Below are 21955 nucleotides of genomic sequence, written 5' to 3'. Positions count from 1 at the left end.
GTACTTCGGCATGTATTAACGTCAAATAACATCTGTTCGTATTTTTACTATCCTAACTTCGACTATTGAAATAAATTTGATAAGCTTATACTGCTGTATTACATAAATACAACTAAAATATTATTTCGTATTGGTTCCGCTACGTCGCGCTCTATACCACGCTGTGTCCGCTTCTCGTGCAGTGCCGTGTATTATTCGTACAAATAAATTGCTTGATAGATAGGAACTATAGCCCGTCGCGTAATAGAAATAAAAAAATCAGAAATCTCTGTATATGAAACGTGCTATGTATTTAGTATCATGACTGTGTTTTGTGTTTAGAGTCACTTTAAAGAGCCAGAGGACGTATGTATGTCTAAGCAAAAGATTGAACTCGTCCTTAGCACAATAGTTAGTTTATATATTTTCTAGAAATAGATCAATTCTGCATTTTATATTCTGTCGAGTATCAGCAACAGAGTTTCTAATACGACGGACAACTGAATGCGGTGAAATAGTTGGATTTCTAGAATCGAGGCGCCGCGCCGCAACCCTATTTCTCGTATATCCGTCGTTAAGAGAAGATATCTCCGATCTAAAAGCTTTCACTTACGTATTTTATTATAACTGAACGATATTTCCTTCAGATGTTACTATGATAACTGTCAAACTATTTATGCATATTGTTATTGTATTGTAGTTTTGATAACAGTGTATAGAATTTATGATAAAGAACTTTTTATTTAAGTTTAAATTACCTTGCATACTTAATATTTTAGCACGTGTACGTATTCCAGGCATTAAGCGCGCTTAGCGTGTGCCACCTGTTCCAAAAACCGTTTTATTTTAATGCATTTGCTGCCAGCAAACTTTTTCTTCATTGTAGTTAAGTATACGTAAAATATAATTACCATAAGTATTTTAAAGGATTACTTTTATTACTTCGAAACAAAGATTCGAACTATAGTACAGCGGATTGACGTCACGCTGCACGCAATACATAACTAATGCTAAGTCGTACCACTAGCTCATGTGGTATGTAAATGAGGGACATAATGTCACACATAGATTTAATGAATTAAACACTGTAATTTAGATTGCGTGCTGGCGTACAATGCTTTAGTTTCAACCCATTTTGATTTATTTTTGTAATCCTATTATTAGCACGAATGTGAAATAAAAAATTAACATTTGGATGTTTGCAAGCTAATTATGCATAAATCGTCCCATTAATGAATATGAAATTTGGGACTACATATACTATGTCTAGATTAATAAATATGATTTGATCCCGGAAAAAAAAATTATCCATTCAAATTTCATCCAGCAGAAATGGCTCGCGTAGTAGCTTCGAGCAGAAAGCTGTAATTTCCAAAGTGGCTTTAGATTTGTAGGGATTGGAGCAGACTATCTAGTTGAAGGTCTCGGCTTATTTTTCTCCCTACGTATGCATTGTAAAAGCGGTTAATCATCTTTCATCTCCTGCTTTTAAGCCAATCTAACGTGGGGTCGACTCGACGCGCTTTTCTTAGAGCGCTGCAGAAAGCATTAATTGGTTTAGATTTACTACCTGCAGCTTGCCAGCGGCTATTTCTCTCTGGGAGATTTAATTAGCACATTACTAAAAATTGAGCTAATTTATAAAAATAGTGTTGAATTGAAGTGTTCGATTGAATCTATCAGTATTTATTGTATGTATGTTGAAATTATTATAATGTTGCAAGAAAAAATAGTACCTACTATAGTGTAGGTGCAAGGCTATGACGGAAAAAACATATTATAATTCTCATGTACATTTTGAATTGATCACTTTACCAGTTTGAACCAATGCACATAAATATGAAATGTTAAGATTTGTTTAGTAAACGGCATTTTATTTAACAATTTAATTTATGCATGAAAACAAGTTCGCGAGCTTTTTGTTTATTTAAAACATCAGTGAATAGATCTTGACGGTGTATGAAAACTGAGCTCATTCCATCTCTCGTCAGCTATCATATAGAACTCCTTTAGCCGGACCAATATTGCGCTATTTTCGTGCACGTCTCAAACGAAGAGTCATCCAAATTCATTGAACGATGACGCAAACAGTTTTCATCTTAATATTATATTTATAATGTAGGTACAATAATTATTATTCGACACATACACACCTGTTTATGAAATAAAACGTAGCTATATCACGATAATACTTGGTAAACTCGGATAAAGCATCAAGTTTACGGAAACAATTCGTGTTATGTTGAGAATTTTACCTCTCCACCATTCTAACTTCATGATATAAATTGAATGACGAAATGTGCACGTCGCTAAGTCTACACTCGTCCATGAACTGCACCTCCGCCTGGGGTTGGCTCGGGGTGGTGTATTTTTACTATTTAGACTAAAATAATATTCAAGTCGTATCGTTGGTAACTTGACGTCAATAGAGAATTAAATTTCGTTTTTGCATTTTTGGCAAGTTTGATTTTTAATATGTCATAAGCTATTGGACTTGCTTTTGAGGAACCATGGTTTAGAATATGTTTGCACGCTATGGACGCAGCAAAATAGTACTAGAAAATATGAATGCAATTGATAATCAAATTTGATATAATATTTTTGTAAAATTATATCAAAATTCTTCTGACATTATCATAATTTAGGCACAAACTCAGCGATCGATTTAAAACACTATCACGTAAGGCTTCATAAGATTGAGTGCGCAACTTGTTACATTAAGACAAGGTTAACAAATGCTGGTGGCAATTAAGGGAAGATGCGAGTAGCATTAAGTAGTAGATTTGCTTGCTCTAAAATTCTGTGTGCTTTCGTATTTTGAAGCCACGGCGGAGGTCGCAGAGTCGCCCTTTGTCGAACAGCAAATGGAGCGAATAACCAACTTTTGTAGCGTTTACAGCAGTTACTGTCGAACTTTGGAATTGTATCGAAGCCTCGCGAAACCTGGGTGATTAATGTGTACTAAGTTTAGAGATTGCCGATCTTTGTTCTTTCTTATCTGTCAATTAATAATATCGAATGTGCTTCAATCTATGGTCAATATATTGTAATGTATAAATGTTAGCGTGTTATTTACATTATATGTTATATTGAATGGTCTATTTTCTGACGTCCGAGTAAATGTTACTTATTCAAATAAAACATATAAAACAATAGTATAAATAAAAGTTTTCTTTATGATAAATACGTAAAAATATTTATTACACCTAAAAATGAATATTTCTATATGGAAGTTATGAAATTGGTCCTTATTTTCATTATAACTACGTAATTAATACACGTAATCAATATTGGTAACCCTGTAAGTTGTCTCACAGAACGTAAAAAGTTTTTAGGAGAGAATTTTGAAAATGATGCAAGGATAATGAAAACCGACAAACCTCATTAGGTATACTTAATCATCATTGGCACAAACATTAATTTTTCGTAAATCTCATCATATCTACACTAGGTATAATATTACAAAGAGATAAATTATATATATATATATTTTATTATATTGATATTAGTATTTATTGCACATAGTTTCCTTTAGCAAAAGTCCCCTACTTATGGATGGAAACTCATATAAAAGAATAAACTTGGAGGATTAAATTCTCGCTTTTCCTCAGTAATTCGTAATTTTAATTAACACGCTAATTAATACTTTCGATATTAACGTGCAAACTGCGAATACAAATATTCGATGTATGTATGTATACATAGCTATATAGGTATGATTTGGGGGAGGAAACCCGGTCATCGTTGTTTATGGACGAAGTTACACACCCAAAGTTTCTCAGTAGATTTAAAGCGATCAGACATTTCTGTTGTCGGTACTTTAGTTGATTCTAAAGCCGGGATAACGTACTAGGCTCTGGTGACTTAAAGAGGGTACTCTAGTGGATGTGGATTATGTATGGGTTGGCACAATAGCAGCTTTTATAGTCGAACAGGCTTAAGGATTTAATGAGTCTTAATTCCGCAGTAATTTTCCCGCCATGCTTTTCAATTACAATAACGATTAAATATAAAACCGTATTAATTATTAAAGTTACTGTAATAACTTATAATATTCTCTCATGTTATTACTTATGAGCGTACTCATAAGTAATGACATGAGACATTACGGTAATTATGACACTAATAATGTAAATTAAATAAATTACTAAAATGACTGAAAACTATTAGTAGTTTCTGTAATTTAAAAGAATGTGAATATAATATAGAATACTTTTACAAATAAGAATCAAGAATAAATGAAATTTTTGAATGGTTGACGATACAGTGTGTCAACGTATGGAACAGAAGGTATTCAACAGTCGCAAGGCATTCATCGCAAAACGGAGCTCTGAAGCAAGTAATCTCACTAATGTTATCGGTCTTTAAGGGATGGAATCTATAGGTATTGCTAGGTTTGGTCCACGTCTCTGGCCGATTGCATATCCTTTCTCTTTAAAAAGTTCTAATATATCTTTATTATAAAAAGCACCCTCTATATTAATCCAAATTTAAAATACATTATTTATCGAAATCATCATTTTTTTCTGACAATAAATCAAAAGTGTCTTGACAAACTTTATTATTTATAATTTTAGAACAATTCAGTCCCATAAAATATTATATATTTTGATTATAGGTCTATTAAATCGATGCGACTACATTGATTTTAATTAAAGTTTGCAACTATGTTTTCTGGGACCACACTTAATCACTTAAATATGATTTCGTACCGCATTTAGTCGGTTTGATTTATTTAAAATGAACACAGCCTACCATGAATACATTCGCTTTATAATGGAAAAATAATCGCCAACTAATAAAAATTGTGAATGGTATAAAGTACGCGCGTTTATTTACCAACGTTGGAATACATTTTGGCGAAACTTATCGCCGTAGTAATAATAATAAAATGGTTATGACTACAGACATATAAAGACAAGCAGGGACCCTAACGGCACATTAAAAATATGGACATTTCATCGTTAAATGGCTCTGAACTTTTATGGCGAATATAATGTTGACGCGAAGAAAATTATTGTCAAAAATTAATCAAATTTTAAAAAAAGAATATGTAACTGGCTTGTGAGTTCAAATCTGAAGAAATTACCTGTTATATGTAATTACAAAACGTGTTTAGTAAACAAACTAGTGAAGGTTAACACTAGTATGTTCATAGTAATATTGATTGTATTAAACTGTCCGTGTCGAATAAGTATACAAGTATTTTACATGTTTTGCGTTGGCTTCTCACTTAAATATGTACGGAATTTACAATAGCTTCAAAAAATAATTGGAAGAAGTCTTGACGATTATATCGATTAACACAAGCAATAACAACATCGTGCTTTCATGTTTATAAATTCGATGTTTTTCCGGTGTTTGTATCAGCAATATTGAAAATATTTACTGCTGGCATTCAACATCCCACATGTTTACTACTTTTATGACGAAAATCAATATTTCCATAATAATTTCTACGAAATGTATTTCAAAGGCATCAACATTTTTGTTGTATGGACGCGTAATTCGATGATTTGTTGATAAATATCAGTCGATATTGCTTCTTATCGATAAACTCTACTGATTGATGTTTTCAATTAAACTGATAAAACAATCATTGTGCGTTGAGTTACGTTATCCGTTTCCGATTAGGTGCCCTTGAGTTCACTGGTTTTTACAAAGTGACTTTGTTTAGGGGTCACTTCAATTAACGTTATTGGGCAAAGTCATATTAATAAAAACAAAAAGTGTCTGTATGAAAATAAATCTTATTTTTAAACGGTGGCGTATTCCTATCGCTAATTAAAATGTGTAATAAATAGAAACGGTTATTTTTATTTAAGTCTAATATAAATTCGTACATAGAATGGCGTTTTATTAAACAATTGTTGGTTGCGAATATCTCGATTTAGAAGAAAATCCAGATATAATTACGATTAACATTATATTAAAAGGAAATTCAAAGCTTAAAAATAACTTCTTTATTTTATTCCTTATTAAATTTGAAGTGTATTTATTTTCGTGTAATTGAGACGTTTTAACCTAAATGAGTTATGTACAAAATTAATGAAAATAAAAGGATTAATTTCTATAATATATTATATATATTTTGCCAAATAATTGAGCTCATTGAAACTCTGGATTCCATTCTTAAGTAGACCAGCTTAAATTTGTATAGATTTCCTATTCGCAACAATACTTCAAATTGTCAGGGATTATGAAAGATGTAATGTCTTCGAAAATAAAAGTTTTCAGTGTGTTTCGAAAATAATACGAAGTTTCATAATAAAATGAATACTTTTGGTAGGAAATGAAATTGTTTATTTGAACTTATAAAATTGTAAGTATAGATAATTTTTTTATATTCCGTCAATATTTACTCGACTGCCAGTTCGGAAAGCAGTTCTCATCAGAGAAGAACCGGTAAGAAACTATGGTGTTGCTCTAAAATTTCCATTGGAGTGCACAACCTTCTCAGGAATCATGAAATAATTGAATCTGAAGTTGTACCCTTAGTTCCTAGACATAGTAAGCGAATGTCTGCTCCTGGACTACTCGGTCTGTAGGAACAAGAACATGCCATTCCTATACCGATGCCATCACGAAAAACACGCGTATTTGAACTGTGAACATGCTGATTACGTAATAAGGATGAAAGAGTTTGAAAGAGAGCGAAGGCTAAGGGAAAGGGAAATAAGAGTGTTGAAATAGGCCAAGGAATCTATTGAAGAAAAACCTTCTGAAGAGACAGATAATTTATGTGTTTTATAGTTCAATAAACTGTTTTATTTTACTAGGATTCTGTTCTTTTGATTTTGTGAACTGATCTGCGAATAGGTAATTTTGAAAAAAAAATTGTAAGCGTAATGGGCAGAACAATTCACACAAGCAGCAACCGTTCACGAGTATGACGCGTGTGCCAGCCATCGGCCTCCTCAACCATTTTGCAGGGAGGTGGCCCACCCGACATATGACGCCGCCACAGGCATAGACAGTTAGAGAGTATGTCATACCCAAGCCAAAGAAGAGGTTAGAAAATCAAAAATGACACTAGTACTCTCATAATAGGTAACAACTTTAATTTTTGATGGTTTACTTACCTTCCTATCAAGCGAGGGACGTAGTCAAAATACTACTGTCATAATACCAAGAAATTTACAAAGTAATAGGTAGATATAACAAATATTACCAACCAAGTTTAGTATCGATTCATTGGTCTTTGGCAGCATACTTAAAACCAGTGATGTGCTAGTTTAGACAATCAAAATTTCTGTAAACCTTTATCATACATTTCTTAAGTGGGTTAGGATTTTTTTTTACTTAATAATAAAATTATTCTCTGCCTGCTAAATACAACACCTGTGCACATATCAACAATAAGGTAAACGTAGAGTTTGCACTCGGGAGTATTAGATGCGTCTTTGTATATTTGATCAGGGACAAATGCAGAATTTTCTAGGAACTTTATTTTAAGGTTTAATATATAATATCAATAAAGTTTATCGAATAATAAAACGACGATATTCAAAGAGAATTTGTGATTTATTTACTAGAGAGGTTTTCATATTCACATTTATCACGTACAAAAAATAAAGAGGTGTAAATATATCTCTGAAAATGTAACAAGGTAACATAAGTATGTTTCGAACTAGAGAAGGTCAGTCAGGTGGTGGGGTCAAGGGGCAGGAGTTGGGGTGACTACGGCGGCGCGCGGCGACGGCGCACGCGGCGTCCGCACAACAGCCGCTGAAACGCGTGCCGGAACTCAGGGCTGAACACTGTGTAGATCACTGGGTTCAGCGTTGAGTTGAAGTAGCCCAGCCACAACGACAGCGACGTCAGCACCGGACTCACTTCACAGTCACATGTCGGCACTAGTATGGCTAGCACGAAAAACGGAAGCCAACATGCGACGAACGCACCTGTTATTATTGCTAATGTCTTAGCCGCTTTCCTTTCACGTTTGGAATCTGCCGCTTCTTTAGGCTTGCGACGCACCAATGTTGGGTAATAGGCCGCTGCGACGGCTCCGTAGCCCGTGGTCGGAGGATCAGTTTCGAGGCCGTTGGCGCACGATTGTTTCTCGGGGCTGGTGTTATTCGAAGAAACGTTTGTGAAACCTGTTGTTGTGGTCTCCGAAATAGTCGGCAGCGGTCGACCGATGACAGCTACGACCGCCGCTGCAATGCCACCGCTGCCTCCGGCGGCCACCAGAGCTCCGGCTGCGGGTACTGGCGGTGGTCCAACTCCGCCACGCGCTGTCGCACCTCGCCGTCGGCGTATTCTCTTCCTGGCTGTTTGGTATATCCGCCAATACAGTATTAGAATTATTAATACTGGCACATAAAACGAAGAGGCAGTCGCAAAAATTTGATAGCCAACGTCTTGACTGACGACGCAGCGTAAGTCTTCGGATACGCGTCGGTTCCAATCAGGGTCTTTCCAACCAAGTAGTGGCGCGATGCACACGAAGAAACTCACGATCCACACACAAGCTATCATAAGGCCGACACGACGAGCTGTTCGTGCGTGAATGTAGTCTATATTTGTCACAGCCCAATATCTGAAACAAATAGAAAAGTTTTAAATAGTTGTTTTATGTATGGCGGCATTATTATTATCGGCATTGTTTGACTAATAGCAGTTTATGGTAATGCATGGTCGAACATCTAGATATTATGCCGTAGTATATTGTAAAATAATCCATTTTTTGAATAGTGTTGCGACGAGCCAGCGCATACGGTTTTTCCTTGTTCTTACCTATCAAGAGCAATGGCCACCAGGTGTAGAATGGAAGCAGTACAGCAGAGCACGTCACCAGATGTCCACATATCACACAACTCTGGTCCAAGAGTCCATCTCTGTGCCACTTCATATACTGCCCCTAATGGCATCACAAGACATGCCACCAGTAAGTCTGCCACAGCTAGTGATAGGATTAAGTTATTCGCAGCGCTGCGTAGATGTCGTTCCAATAGAATAGCTGCTATCACAAATACGTTACCTGCAAAATTAGAAAAAAATATATCAAAATTATTCTAGCAGATGTGAGAAAAAGTAAGTTCCGATACAACTATGACCTCTTCCGTTATGAAAATAATTTTCCGCTTATTTATAACATAAAATAAATAATAGTATGCCAAATAAAAATGTAGTCGAATCCTCGGTTAATACTTTAAAATGTTACGTAGACGCAGCTCTGTAACATACGGTCGATTCTCAATCAGCAGATCGAGCGGATGAAGAATTTGATGTTCGTAAATCGTATATAATAGAAAAGATGAACAAAATTTTCTCTGCTTTTAGAACGTCGTCGTGTATCGCTTGAGTCTTGAAATATTTATTAGTTTTATAACGGTATTTTCGTTACAATAAATAAATTTCTGCTTGGTATTATACATCCAAGGATTATCTGGAAGAAATCGCCGATTGCGATAAGATCGCCATTTGTACTTCTTGTTTACGTGTAGCGTCTATTGTATATTTATTTTTCTTTAAGCCTTGATGTACAATAAAGAGTTTAAAATAAATAAGCAAAATATTATACAAATAACATATATGCAGCACGTCAGCTATGTTGGGTCCTACATAATAAATAAATAGTAGCACGTATAATTACCGACTACAGTAGCAAGTATGAGTAAGCCGAGAACGATTGCTTTGGCAGCGGCGCGTACGAGTGCTGCGGGAGAGTCGAAGGGCGCGGATGTCTCCCACCATGTCGCGTTGGGCACGATTGTGGTATTCCAGTTGTTCGGGTCCCATTCGCTGGTGTTCCATGTGAAGTTCTGCACCGGCAAGCGAAGGTACAATGCCTCCCAGTCCAACGGGTCATCGTGCTCCTCCGCGCCCTCCATGCCCTCTCACCGCGCCTCCAATACACCTACTGAACAAAATATTTATATTTAATTACATTTTCTAACAGATGTAGCCCGAAGATTACCCAAATAGGTAATTTATAAAATAAAATTAACTATGATTTTGGAAGGTGAAATAACGCTCTTAGTAGAGCCATAAACAAATTCTTACAGTAGCAGTAACACGTATTAGGTGCATAGAGATCATTCTTGTGCACCAATTAAATTGTAATAAAAGATGGTCCTGGGATAGCAATGGGATCAGAGCCATGAAGTAAATTAGAGTCTTATAAACGGAGAATCAAGCCTTCATGCTCGTTGAAGATGCAATTTGGAATTTAAAAAAAAATGAAATCGCTGTTTGAATGATTTCATAAAATTGTTGCCAATAATATTAGATACATTTCATTAATATCTTTGACGAGCAGTAGATACACTAGAAGTATAGTGTTTACTGTAATTTGCAAGCATCTATGAGGATTTCAATTTTAAAAATAAGTTCCAGAGCTGTATTTGTTGTTTTTAGATGTGTAGACCTGAATGCCCCAACAATTTCATTTTGATTTATATAAAACTACCTTTTGCCTACGTCATTGTCTACTGTCTATCTGTGTCAGTGGCATACATTTTCAATCGACATCTATTGAGATTGATGATGATCGCACAGAATACTAGGTGTATTATCGAATGTTTCATACAGATTTGAAATAGGTATACTTATTAGTATAACTAAGATAGCTAGGCCTATTTTAATTAATCTGTTAAGACATTGAAAAGTAACAAAAATATTAAACGTTTCAAAACACTAGACACTATTTTCCTGAAATAATCAAGGAACAAACACAGCACATGACAAAGTATAAACAAGACAATTTATTACAACAAGGGACGAAGGAGGGCGTCTTCAGCATCAAATGGCGTCGGTGTAATTTAAGCGGCAAGTAATAAACCGGCAAAGCGACCGTCCCGCTGTATTTACATACAACGCAATTTGGATTAATTAGCACCTAGTGTAGTACTTACTGTTCGTGTTGTATTTCCGGAAGATGTCGTCCAAAGTTCGTTCCATTGTTGGTATATTTTATTGTTTCGGTTACAATCTGTGGAAAAATACTTTGTTCAATATAAAGTTTTTTTAAATCTCATTTTCATTAAGCATGTTGAATTTTTAAATATTATAATCTTCGTGGTCTTGATTACCCATTGATATTAAGTAACATTCAGTTATTACTACTAGGTTGATGAATGTGAAAAGAAATTTGAATTTGAACATTTTCTGTCTCTCAATGTGACAATATTGGGACCCAACTCCAATGTCGGCAACTCTTGTGTATTATCGAAAAAACTCTTAGATCATATTCTTATTTATTTAACTAGTCGAGCTGGTAAAGTTATCCAAAACTTCACATTAATGAATAAAAGACGATTGAATTGATTGAATTTGGTAAATAATACCAAATTTCCTAAAGCAGGTCCGCTGGAAGATAAGAGTCTGTCTAGATAGAGACTGCCTCATCATTTTGCGTTTAATTTTTAATGATGTTTTTGCTATTTTAAATATCAATTTTATTTATTTTATTTAAAATTAATTAGTTTTATGAAACCAAGCTGCCGATTGTCTCTTACTTTGTCAATCTTGGTATATGATAATACTTTCCATGACGTTTATTTCAGTAGCAGCATCCTAGTTGCCATCAGCCAAGGGACATTATCTTGGCATTCACTTGTAAAATAATATGTAACTGATTACTTTACCAGTATTGGTGAGTAATTGTGAATGCAATCGTATCCGGTAGTACGTATAATATAACCACTGAACATTGATCAAATTACTTTGAATATATTTAAATGCTTATAAACCCGTAGTCTTTAATAAATGTGTCCAGTGTATCTTCTGGGCATTATGAGTCTTAATATCGAGTGTTACTGTTAACAGTGCACTGTTACGCAGTGCTTTGTAATCAAAGTTCTGGGTGGTCTTGCTAGTACAGCGTGTCAGTATGTATGTAATTCGCGATTAGCTCATCTCTTTATTGAATATGAAATAAAACAATTGAATATTGATGTATGTTTAGAACTTACTAACTCAATCATGAATGGAAATTCGTGTGTTTGTTTGTGGACAAACATAATTTTATTAGATTGGACAAACATAATGCTGCTATTTAAAATTGAAATCATTCTTTACAACAATGCTTGACCACACACGTCTCAAAGCAATGTGGTTCTATTTAATAATTCTTAAAATTTAATCATTTTAAATATCGACAATTCTATTTGTTGTTAATATACTTACACAATCTCATTCTAATTATACATATAAAGGGAAAAAAATCGTCATAAGTAAGTAGGTGTAATTGAACACTGCTAACTTTTGGCAGTGCCAGTTCATAGTTGTCGCTTTCAATTTGTGATATTATTTGATGGAGAGGAAATAAATCATGTACGTCAACATTAATTAGGTTAAGCCATTAATTTCCTGATATTTATAATTTGTTATTCGAGAATTTGCATTGGTAGCGATTAGTAATAGTAATTAATAGTTCTTCCAGCAATATAGTTTTTGTCACAGGTTAAAAGCAAGTTTTGTTACATAGCAACAAAGAATCGATGGCGAGCACTGCGAGGCAGAAGGCGTGATTATTTATTCACCTTCGTGGTCGCTTTCCATCCGGGTTCCGTATCTATATAACACTTACAAATATACAAGAACAATGAACTGATAATATATTAACACAACAGGACTGAAGTCTATTGGTTTTCTATATAAATAATATACATGCTATTTGTGTAGAGTAGTATGTAACTGCGTAAGAATCAAGTTCTTGGTGACACCCTATACCCACAATGCGCAGAAATCTAATTATGAACACCGGCTTGTGTATTTACGAGAAGACCTTTCAAACAATTAATTTTGAACCGTCTGAAACTATTTACATAGATATTTAGTTATTGTATTTGAATACACTGTCCCTAAAATTTGTACCTAACACTGATATCATCCACAATATAAGGTAACGGAAAAAAGGTCTACTTAATTTTTAAAGCTTCATAAAATCGTTTAATTAATAAATATAATGAAAACCCATTGATTGAACTACATATTATAAAATATATTAATACAAGAAATAACAAACAAATCGTAATATGTATTTGCACTACATCAAAAAAAACTTCATTCAAATAAATACCAAAAACATGTATGGTGAGCCTTGTTAGGAAACGGGCTCTCTTCGCACAACGTTACATTGTATTTCGCATAAAATCTATAAAATTTTGATGTCAGATACATATGATAATAATTAACACAGTATAAAGACGGATGGCTTATACGTTTGGATATAGAAGATACGTAATCACCGGATTTACTGATCCGATTCTGAAAATTCTCAACTAATCGGAAGGAGCTTAAAATAATTTCTTTATCTATATTAAAATAATATCAGCTGCCACATGTATGTTAGTGTATCACAGAACGGCTCGGCCGACTTCACTGATTCATTTTTTGTTGTATTTCTAATTATCAGAACAAGGTTTGTATCAAAGAATAATTTTGATAAAACAATGACAAAAGACGGAAATAGTCGTTAATTTGGGTTATATTTTTGTTTGATTTTTTTTCATAGATGTTAATTTGTAAATCACAACTAATGTCAGTGAAAATTTTTATGAAAGTTTAGTTAATTCCAGCTTGAATCACAGGATAATTTTTGACTCTATATTATTTTCTAAAATTGCAACTTTGATTATTGATTATTTGATGTAACGAACAGTTTGTGATTAAAGATTATTATTAAGATTAGTGATTAATGATCCCTCAGACGGGGTTGACGTCAGGCGGGCGGTCGTTTTGTAATAGCGAAGCCAAATCGTTTTTGCAATTTGTTTTCGAACCCACATTGCAGTAGAATAAGGTCAGGTAACAGAATAAGATTATCAAACGTACTTATATAACAAAAAGTTAGTACCCCTTTTTGAGCACATTGCCGACACAAAGGAGTGTGAGATTTGTCATGATTAAAGTTCATGTAGAGAGGAAATGCACAAGAACCTCAATAACGTTCAAACTTTAAAAAATATGAATTGCGGTCGAATTACGACCACTGGGCGACAGATAATTAAAAATTATTGTAAAATATGTTTTATGAGAACGTCGATTAAAACCACATATTATCTGATGTTGCGATCGACGTCATAAAAGTATCATTGCGTGATTTAAATTACCTACCTAGAGATATGTAGACCGTGGCTTAATGATACTGTTATATATGTGACTGGCAGGTTTAGACCTGTCACAATAAAGACGTCAGTGCGTTATTGACTGTCAACGAGTTTGCATTAAATAATTACATATTTAACATTGGCGACGAGGATTTTACTCAATATTCTCGTAAAAAAGTGTATTTACGAAAATATGGCTCAAACATTTGGTATTCTTACGACCTTCGACCACAATTTGCAAACTTGGCCAGAATACAAGGGACGGTTGCTACAATGGTTCGTCGCAAATGACGTCTCTGAAGCTACCGATGCTTCAGGATCCAAACGGCGTGCTATTTTATTAAGCGCACTCAAGGAATCCACGTACAAGCTTGCTGCGAATTTGGCCTCGCCGAAAGAACTCATTTCCATCCCGTTCGATGACATATTGGGTCTTCTGGACGGGCATTTTGTGCCCCAAGTGTGTGGTTTTCATGAGAGGTATAAATTTTATTCAGCAATCCAAGTCGAGGGAGAAACCTATCACCAATGGGCGGCGAGATTGCGTGGACTATCGGCAAACTGTGGATTTTTAAACGTGGAGGAAGCATTACGGGACCATTTTGTAATGGCAATGCTACCTGGAACGGAGCGTGAAAAACTATTTGCTCAAGATCCAAAGAGTTTAACGCTAGGAAAAGCGGTGGAGTTAGCAGAGAGGATGCGGTGTGCGCGTGCAGGCGCCTTAGCATCAACGGTCCCGGGAAAGGCACCGTCTAACAACGATCAAATACTCAAGATCGACGCCAAAAATAATTCTAGTGTTAAACTGTTGTGTTCGGTTTGCGGTTTTAAAAATCATTCTTCAGCTCAATGTAGATTCGCTAGCTATAAATGTAAAAAGTGCAACGTTAAGGGGCATTTGCGTCGCATGTGTAAAAAAAATAATTTCTTGGAACATGAGATCATTAGCGGTGATGACGGTGAGTTGTATAATATTCGCACCTATAATGGTGAACCAATGACAGAGGTTGTCACTGTTCTAGGGAAACGGATCAGGTTTCAGGTTGATAGCGGGTCAGCTGTTACTGCGATTTCCGAGCGAACGTATTTTAAACATTTTAAGGAAGTAGTGTTGTCCAAAACAACTAAGTATTTAATGTCTTATACTGGTCGACGTATTGAATGCGTAGGTATTGCAAAATTGCCGTTCACATATACTGGGAAAACATGTACGTTAAATGTGTTTATCATTCGTGATGGCGGTCCGCCACTTTTAGGGAGGGACTTTATATCTTTCTTCCGATTAGAATTACTTCCCATTAATTTTTGTGAGAATACCTCAGATTTAATAGAGCGCCTAAAGAATGAATTTCCTCGAGTATTCAGTGATGAGTTAGGGAAATTTACTAAATATAAAGTAAAACTTAAATTGAAAAATGACGCTAAGCCAATTTTTTTTAAGCCGCGTCCCGTAGCCTTTGCTTTACGTGATAAGCTGGACAAAGAGATAGAGCGTCTAGTGTGCGTTGGCATATTGAAGCCCGTAGAGCATTCCGAGTATGCTTCGCCCGTGGTGCCCGTGTTAAAGCGCGACGGTTCCATCCGGTTGTGTGCTGATTATTCAATCACAATTAATAAACAACTATTGGTCGATCAATACCCTTTACCCACCGCGCAAGAACTTTTTACAAAGTTACAGGGCGGTCAACAGTTCTCTAAGTTGGATCTTTCACAAGCCTACGCACAATGTGTATTAGATGAAGAGTCTCAAAAGTATACAGTTATCAATACTCATAAAGGGTTGTTTAAGCATACGCGCTTAGTATTTGGGTTGTCCAGCGCCCCGGCTATTTTCCAACGCCTCATGGAAAATGTTTTATCAGGTTTGGACGGTGTATTGTGCATGCTCGATGATATTTTGGTGACGGGAGTGGATAGGGCGCAACATCTAAGTAGATTGCGCACTGTACTTGCTCGACTACAGGATGCAGGCCTAACGCTCCAAAATGCCAAATGTGAGTTTTTTAAAGAGGAGCTAGAATATTTAGGTTATGTAGTTGATAAGCACGGGTTGAAAAAGTCACCCAAAAAGGTTTCAGCAATATTAAACGCTCCAGTTCCAAAAGACGTTGCTAAGCTACAATCGTTTTAGGTCTTGTAAATTACTATCGTAATTTTGTGCCTAATGCTTCATCAATTCTCAGTCCTCTATACGCATTGCTACAAAAAATTGTAAATGGTGTTGGACTCCAGAGCATAATGCCGCTTTTAAGAAAATAAAAACATGTTAGTATCGGAACAAGTTTTAGCTCATTTTGATACAAACGCAAAAGTAATTTTGACTGTAGATGCTTCTCCGACCGGATTAGGTGCCATTCTGTCACAAGAAGATGCTACAGGGTTGGAGCGGCCAGTATCATTTGCGTCGCGCACGCTGAATGTTGCGGAGCGCAGATACTCGCAAATACAGAAAGAAGCGACAGCCATCATATTTGGGGTTCGTCGTTTCCATCAGTATCTTTACGGCAGATCTACTCCTTTTGTTCTTCGAACTGATCACAAGCCCTTAATTACTATATTCGGGCCACATCGCGGAATTCCCGAGATTTCTGCAAATAGATTACAAAGGTATGCACTTTTTTTGAGTGGTTATAATTTTATAATAGAGTATGTCAAAAGTGCTAATAATAGCGCAGATTATTTTTCTCGCGCAAGTTTAGATGATTGTGAGTCATGTGAGATGGATGATCACGTAGCGCACGGATTTTCAAGATACGTTGAGGATAAGGCAACTTATGTTAATTTTGTTGTAGACTCTAGCTTACCTGTAACGCTTCAGAGGTTACGCGAAGAAACTCAAAAAGATGTGATTTTATCTAAAGTGGTAAAATATATTTTGAATGGCTGGCCGAAAAAAAGTTACAGACGAAAATATACGTAAATTTTTTCTTTGTAGAGACCAACTTTCATTTGAAAATGGTGTGATCATGCGAGGTTTTAAGGTTGTAATTCCTAACGTGTTACAAGCAAGTTTATTGTCAGAGCTTCATAAATCACACTTAGGTATTGTAAAAGTCTAAAGCTGAAGCTCGTAGTAGACTTTGGTTTCCGGGTATCGACAAAGCGATAGAATCTATGATCGCTGGCTGTGAAATTTGTACACAGCTAAGACCGTCACCGGCGCGGGCACCGCTTGCCGTGTGGCCACACCCGTTACAACCATTTTATAGAGTTCATGTAGATTTCTTAGGTCCTGTTAATGGTGAGTTATTTTTTGTCATTGTGGATGCGCATTCCAAATGGGTGGAAGTGTACAGAGTGAATTATACTTCTTCGGCCACAGTGATAGCAAAATTATACGATTTCATGTCACGATTCGGGTTGATTCACACGTTGGTTAGTGATAATGCTACATGTTTTGTTTCTGAAGAATTTACGAAATTTTGTTTAGCGAATGGAATATCGCATGTAACGTCGCCCGCCTATCATCCAGCTAGCAATGGCCAGGCGGAGAGCTATGTAAAAATTATCAAAAAAGGTATTAAATCTTGTTTGTTATCTAGTACTAATTTAAAAGAACGTTACGAAAAGTTATTAAAATACCTTTTCGATTATAGAAATTCGGTTCATTCTACAACTGGGTCTTCGCCTGCGCAGTTGGTATTTGGGCGAAAACTTCGTTCGCGCCTAGATTTGATTAATCCTATTTCACCGCCATCCCCTTCTGAATCTCTTACCAAATTTGTGAAACGACAACAGTGTTCACAGAGTAGGGCCTATGGAGGTTCCAACAGACAAAGTTTTAAAGCGGGTGATGTTGTTATGTATAAGAAATATCAAGGAAATAAACAATTTACATGGAATCGTGGCATTGTTACCAAACGAATAGGCAAATTAACATATTTAGTCACGGACTGTACGACCTTAGTGCAAGTGAAAAAACATAAAAATCAACTTGTAGGAAAGTCTCTTCCTCCTATCTCTAATACCGGTGACGTCCTGGATTTTACGCCTGAACTTTACGAGACAGATACGTCTCCAAGGGAGGACCAAGCGATTGTGTCGCAAAGTTGCACCAGAGAGGGAGATGGACATAACGAAGTGGCACTAGTCGAGGCTCCAGCTGGAGATAATGAAGTGGCACTAGCCGAGGCTCCAGCCGAATTACCACTTCAGCCAAACCTGAGCTCCGATGATGAGTTTTTTGAGGCTGTGACATCAGATTCGGAAAACCAGTGCGTTCAAGATGTGACATTAGGTTCAGAAGGTCAGGTTGCTCACGAAACTGAGAATCAACTTTCCTCGGAGCAAAGGCCAGGTCAATCGGAGAGATTATTACGCCAAAAACAAAGAGTTGACTATAGAGCTTTCTTTTGTATGGACTTGTAATTTGTTATTTTAGTTTATGTTCTGTTATTTAGTTGTACCTTAATAATTCTTATGTTATGGGGGAGAAATGTTATATATGTGACTGGCAGGTTTAGACCTGTCACAATAAAGACGTCAGTGCGTTATTGACTGTCAACGAGTTTGCATTAAATAATTACATATTTAACAGATACATTAGTAGATGAAATGTTTAAACCTTAATGCTACAACTATTCATTGGTTGCACTGATTTAATAATTTAAATCAGTTGCTAGCTGAATATTGGTTTATTTCAACGATGTGGTTTTTAGGCGGATCTCGGCGCTCGACATCGCCCGCGCCAGCTGTTAGCGCTTCACTAAAGTATATCTAACTAGTTTAATGATATAAATCTGAAACCGTAAGGATATAATAACATTCAATTGCTACTAATCTGATATTTATTATTCTGAGAAGTGAATTTCAAACGATAAGTTTCATCTCATATCCCAGAGGGACTTTGTACGTTGGATCTGGAAAGCGTAATATGATTTACATTGGCACAAGCAAAATAAACAAGCAAGCATTGCTCCCGGCGCGTACGTATACGTATAACGTACACGTATAATATGAGCTAGCTATGCTTTAAACGATTCTTCATGACGAGTGAATATTTCTGCTATCAGATGACTTAAAAACTTTTACGTATCCTGTAAGTGGATGCGAATTCAAACTAACGCGTTTGTAGATGAGTTACCGCCCAACTAATCTCATGATGTACTGTTATTAGTATTATGTGTTATTAATAAACCGTAACACGCAATAAATAAACCCGAAACAAGTTTAACGACGACCGCCCACTGCAAGCTTGATGGGGATTCTGAAGCCAATTGATACAAACACATTCATTATTGGTTCCTAATAAATGACAAAACGTTGAGACTTGATTGAGGGCACGGCCTGATTTCTTCATATTGAGACCTTCCTAATACAAACTTCATCGATGGATGTTTCATGCTTTCATTCCTTGTGCTAGACCGATTACGTCTTTTGCTGTTTTCTACGCAGTAATAATAATGATTGTTTATCCGAGCTATTGTTCCGCTTATTGTGATTAGAGGGATTGTCACAACTCACAGATAGGCGCTCTTTAATTAACATTTGTTTACATGTATCTTTGATTAAAAGTTTTTGGAGAAATTTCCAATTTCCAGCTGCGTTACAAGGAAACGTGCATTATGTTTTGGGACGGAATGTAAATTTAATGCATGACGATAAAAACGTAATGAATCAAATTAGGTAGAGCTATGTACGATAGAACGAGCAATAACATTAATTTAATTAATTTATCCGTGTCATGGTGTTAGTGGATTTTGTAATTTGAAATTTCCTATGCATTAACTATAGATAATTTTATTTCACAAACTTATCTTTATTTTAATTATTCCGTAATTGTCAAAAAGACGATAAGTTTTATTGACTACGCTCGCTCCTTACTCATTTCACCCCTTTTGCAGGGTAGTGGTTGGAAAATTATTCAAATAATAAGCTCTTGAGCGAGCTATGATTAATGATACCCTTTCTTGATTATCATTATTATAACTACATTAGTAATACATTTTTCGTATTAAAAGAAAAATAAACAATATATTTCGTATTGAAAGAAAAATAATAGCTTAAATATTGTAGAAGTGTGGGTTAGAGAGAATCGTTTAATATTTCAAAGTGATCGCACGAAAACGATGAGACATTTTGAAAGAAAGTATTTGTGAAAAACCTTTATAAGGTATTTTTATGTTTTCAGTCTTTACGTGTTTTTTCTTGAGTTAAACGATATCTTTTATTGGCAAAGTCGTTTGAACCTTTGGCGAACGTACCCGTTCTTTTTAAAAACTACTAGATCAGTATACAATAGACAAAAGGTTTGTATTTGAAGCTTCGTTTTACTTCGATTAATGTTTGTTCTGATATTTATTGTTAACGCTATATTTTGATCTCCACTTATTATTACTCAATGAAGAACGAACTAAATTGAACAATCTTAAAACGTGGCGGGTATACATGTGAGTGTAGATTGTCTCTTTCTGCCAGTTAACAAGCAATTCAATCTTCTCGTTTGCTCCTTCAAGTCTTATTAAACTATTCTAATTATAAAAGACAACAAATAGGCCCAAAATCGCATTGTTTCTCCCACGCTCTCATGTCTATATTCACTTCACAGCTTGATGATGCTCAAACTAATCTATCTGTAGAACTTAACATGACAATATTGTTTGAGAAGGACATATTAGATAGGATATTGACATGTGGGAGACAGTCCGAAAAAAATTTCACTTGTATGTAACATGTTAACCTCCGTACCGGCGCAGCGTACAGAAATAATATGAACATACTTAATTGTTTTGTTAAAACATATCAGGCACTATCTTACATAAAATACAAGAATTTTATCAAATTCGGCTTCCTCTCTGCTATTTTATGATAAAAAATTATATGTAGATTATAATCCACGTACGCTTACAATTAATAGATAACTATATGATATTTTATTGCACCACAATTATTCATTATCTCAAAATTTGTTTGATTAATAAAAACCTAGTGTCAACTGGCATATTATCTGTGTTTATATTTTAACTTCAGTTCGCGGATCCTATAATGCTGATTTCTTTCCGGAAAATATGTCACCCAGATTACGTTCCGAAAAGTCTTTCTGCAACATAAGATTAATAAAATGAACAAATAAACAACGCGTGTTTAGGTTTTGGTAACTTTTTATATACCTATGAGCTTAGAAAAAACGTTAATCCCAAAATTAATGACAATAACTTACTTCCGTATTATATTTTTTTATATTTTATTGTTTTCTATATATTCACCGTATATTTATGTCTGTTGTAATGAGAATATAATGATACTATACTATAAAATACGAACGCGTTGCTGTATATTGCAAATATAATAGAACTTTCCTCAAAATCAAAGGTTATTAACAACTATAAACAGCAACAGAACAGTTAATGTGTTTGGGTGTATGTATACATTAATGTAGTTTTAACTTTTACGTTGTCTTGTACTCAACTCAAAAATGGAACACTAATGGAACCACCTCGGTGGCTGTCTGTCAAAGACATTTTTACGTAAAGTAATTGGAATATTTATAAAATGCCACTAACGAAATATGGCCGTGACCACAGACCGTGACTTTTGATTGACAAGGTCCAGATAAACTGTCAAAATCAATGAACATATTAATGGGTATAAGCAGAAATTTTAAAAGTCCGTTTAAACTAAGATATTATTAATGATTTCTTATGTTTACGCGAATGTTAGAGATTGAAATTAAACTAATTTTCGAATTCTATCGCGGTTTTAGTATTTTTATTATCTCCCGACGTTTCGAAGACTGCAGCTTTCATGGTCACGGGGGGACTGAGGTGTTGTTCATCCGTAAAGTCAAAGTTACAATATCTAAGATAGATAAGATATTATTATTATTTCACTGAACATTTAAAGGTCCGTTTTGAAATCCAAATGGATGTAAACATGAAACTAAAATCCTAGATATTCCTATCTATATACTATCT

At 35.2% G+C, this 21955-nt stretch overlaps 1 protein-coding gene and 1 pseudogene across 2 annotated transcripts in view; one reads left to right on the top strand and one right to left on the bottom strand.

The window, feature by feature from the left end:
- Positions 1 to 7484: 7484 nt before the first annotated feature.
- LOC115443165 (5-hydroxytryptamine receptor) overlaps positions 7485 to 21955 on the bottom strand; it is a 41524-nt gene continuing 27053 nt past the window's right edge. Inside the window, exons 2-5 of one of the 2 annotated variants that reach the window (XM_037439704.1) lie at positions 10842 to 10918; positions 9581 to 9844; positions 8722 to 8965; positions 7485 to 8524 (exon numbers count right to left, since the gene is read on the bottom strand). In XM_037439704.1, coding sequence (XP_037295601.1) covers positions 7660 to 8524; positions 8722 to 8965; positions 9581 to 9818 — 1347 coding nt within the window. In that variant the 5' untranslated portion in view covers positions 9819 to 9844; positions 10842 to 10918 and the 3' untranslated portion in view covers positions 7485 to 7659. Of the gene's footprint in view, positions 8525 to 8721; positions 8966 to 9580; positions 9848 to 10841; positions 10919 to 21955 lie in introns of both variants that reach the window. The other variant, XM_030168448.2, reaches the window with a different exon arrangement.
- LOC119189581 lies at positions 14091 to 18542 on the top strand (annotated as a pseudogene).

The sequence above is a fragment of the Manduca sexta genome, chromosome 17 (genome assembly GCF_014839805.1).
Source record: "Manduca sexta isolate Smith_Timp_Sample1 chromosome 17, JHU_Msex_v1.0, whole genome shotgun sequence".
Lineage (NCBI taxonomy): Eukaryota > Metazoa > Arthropoda > Insecta > Lepidoptera > Sphingidae > Manduca > Manduca sexta.
This window is presented reverse-complemented; position numbering and strand designations above follow the sequence as displayed.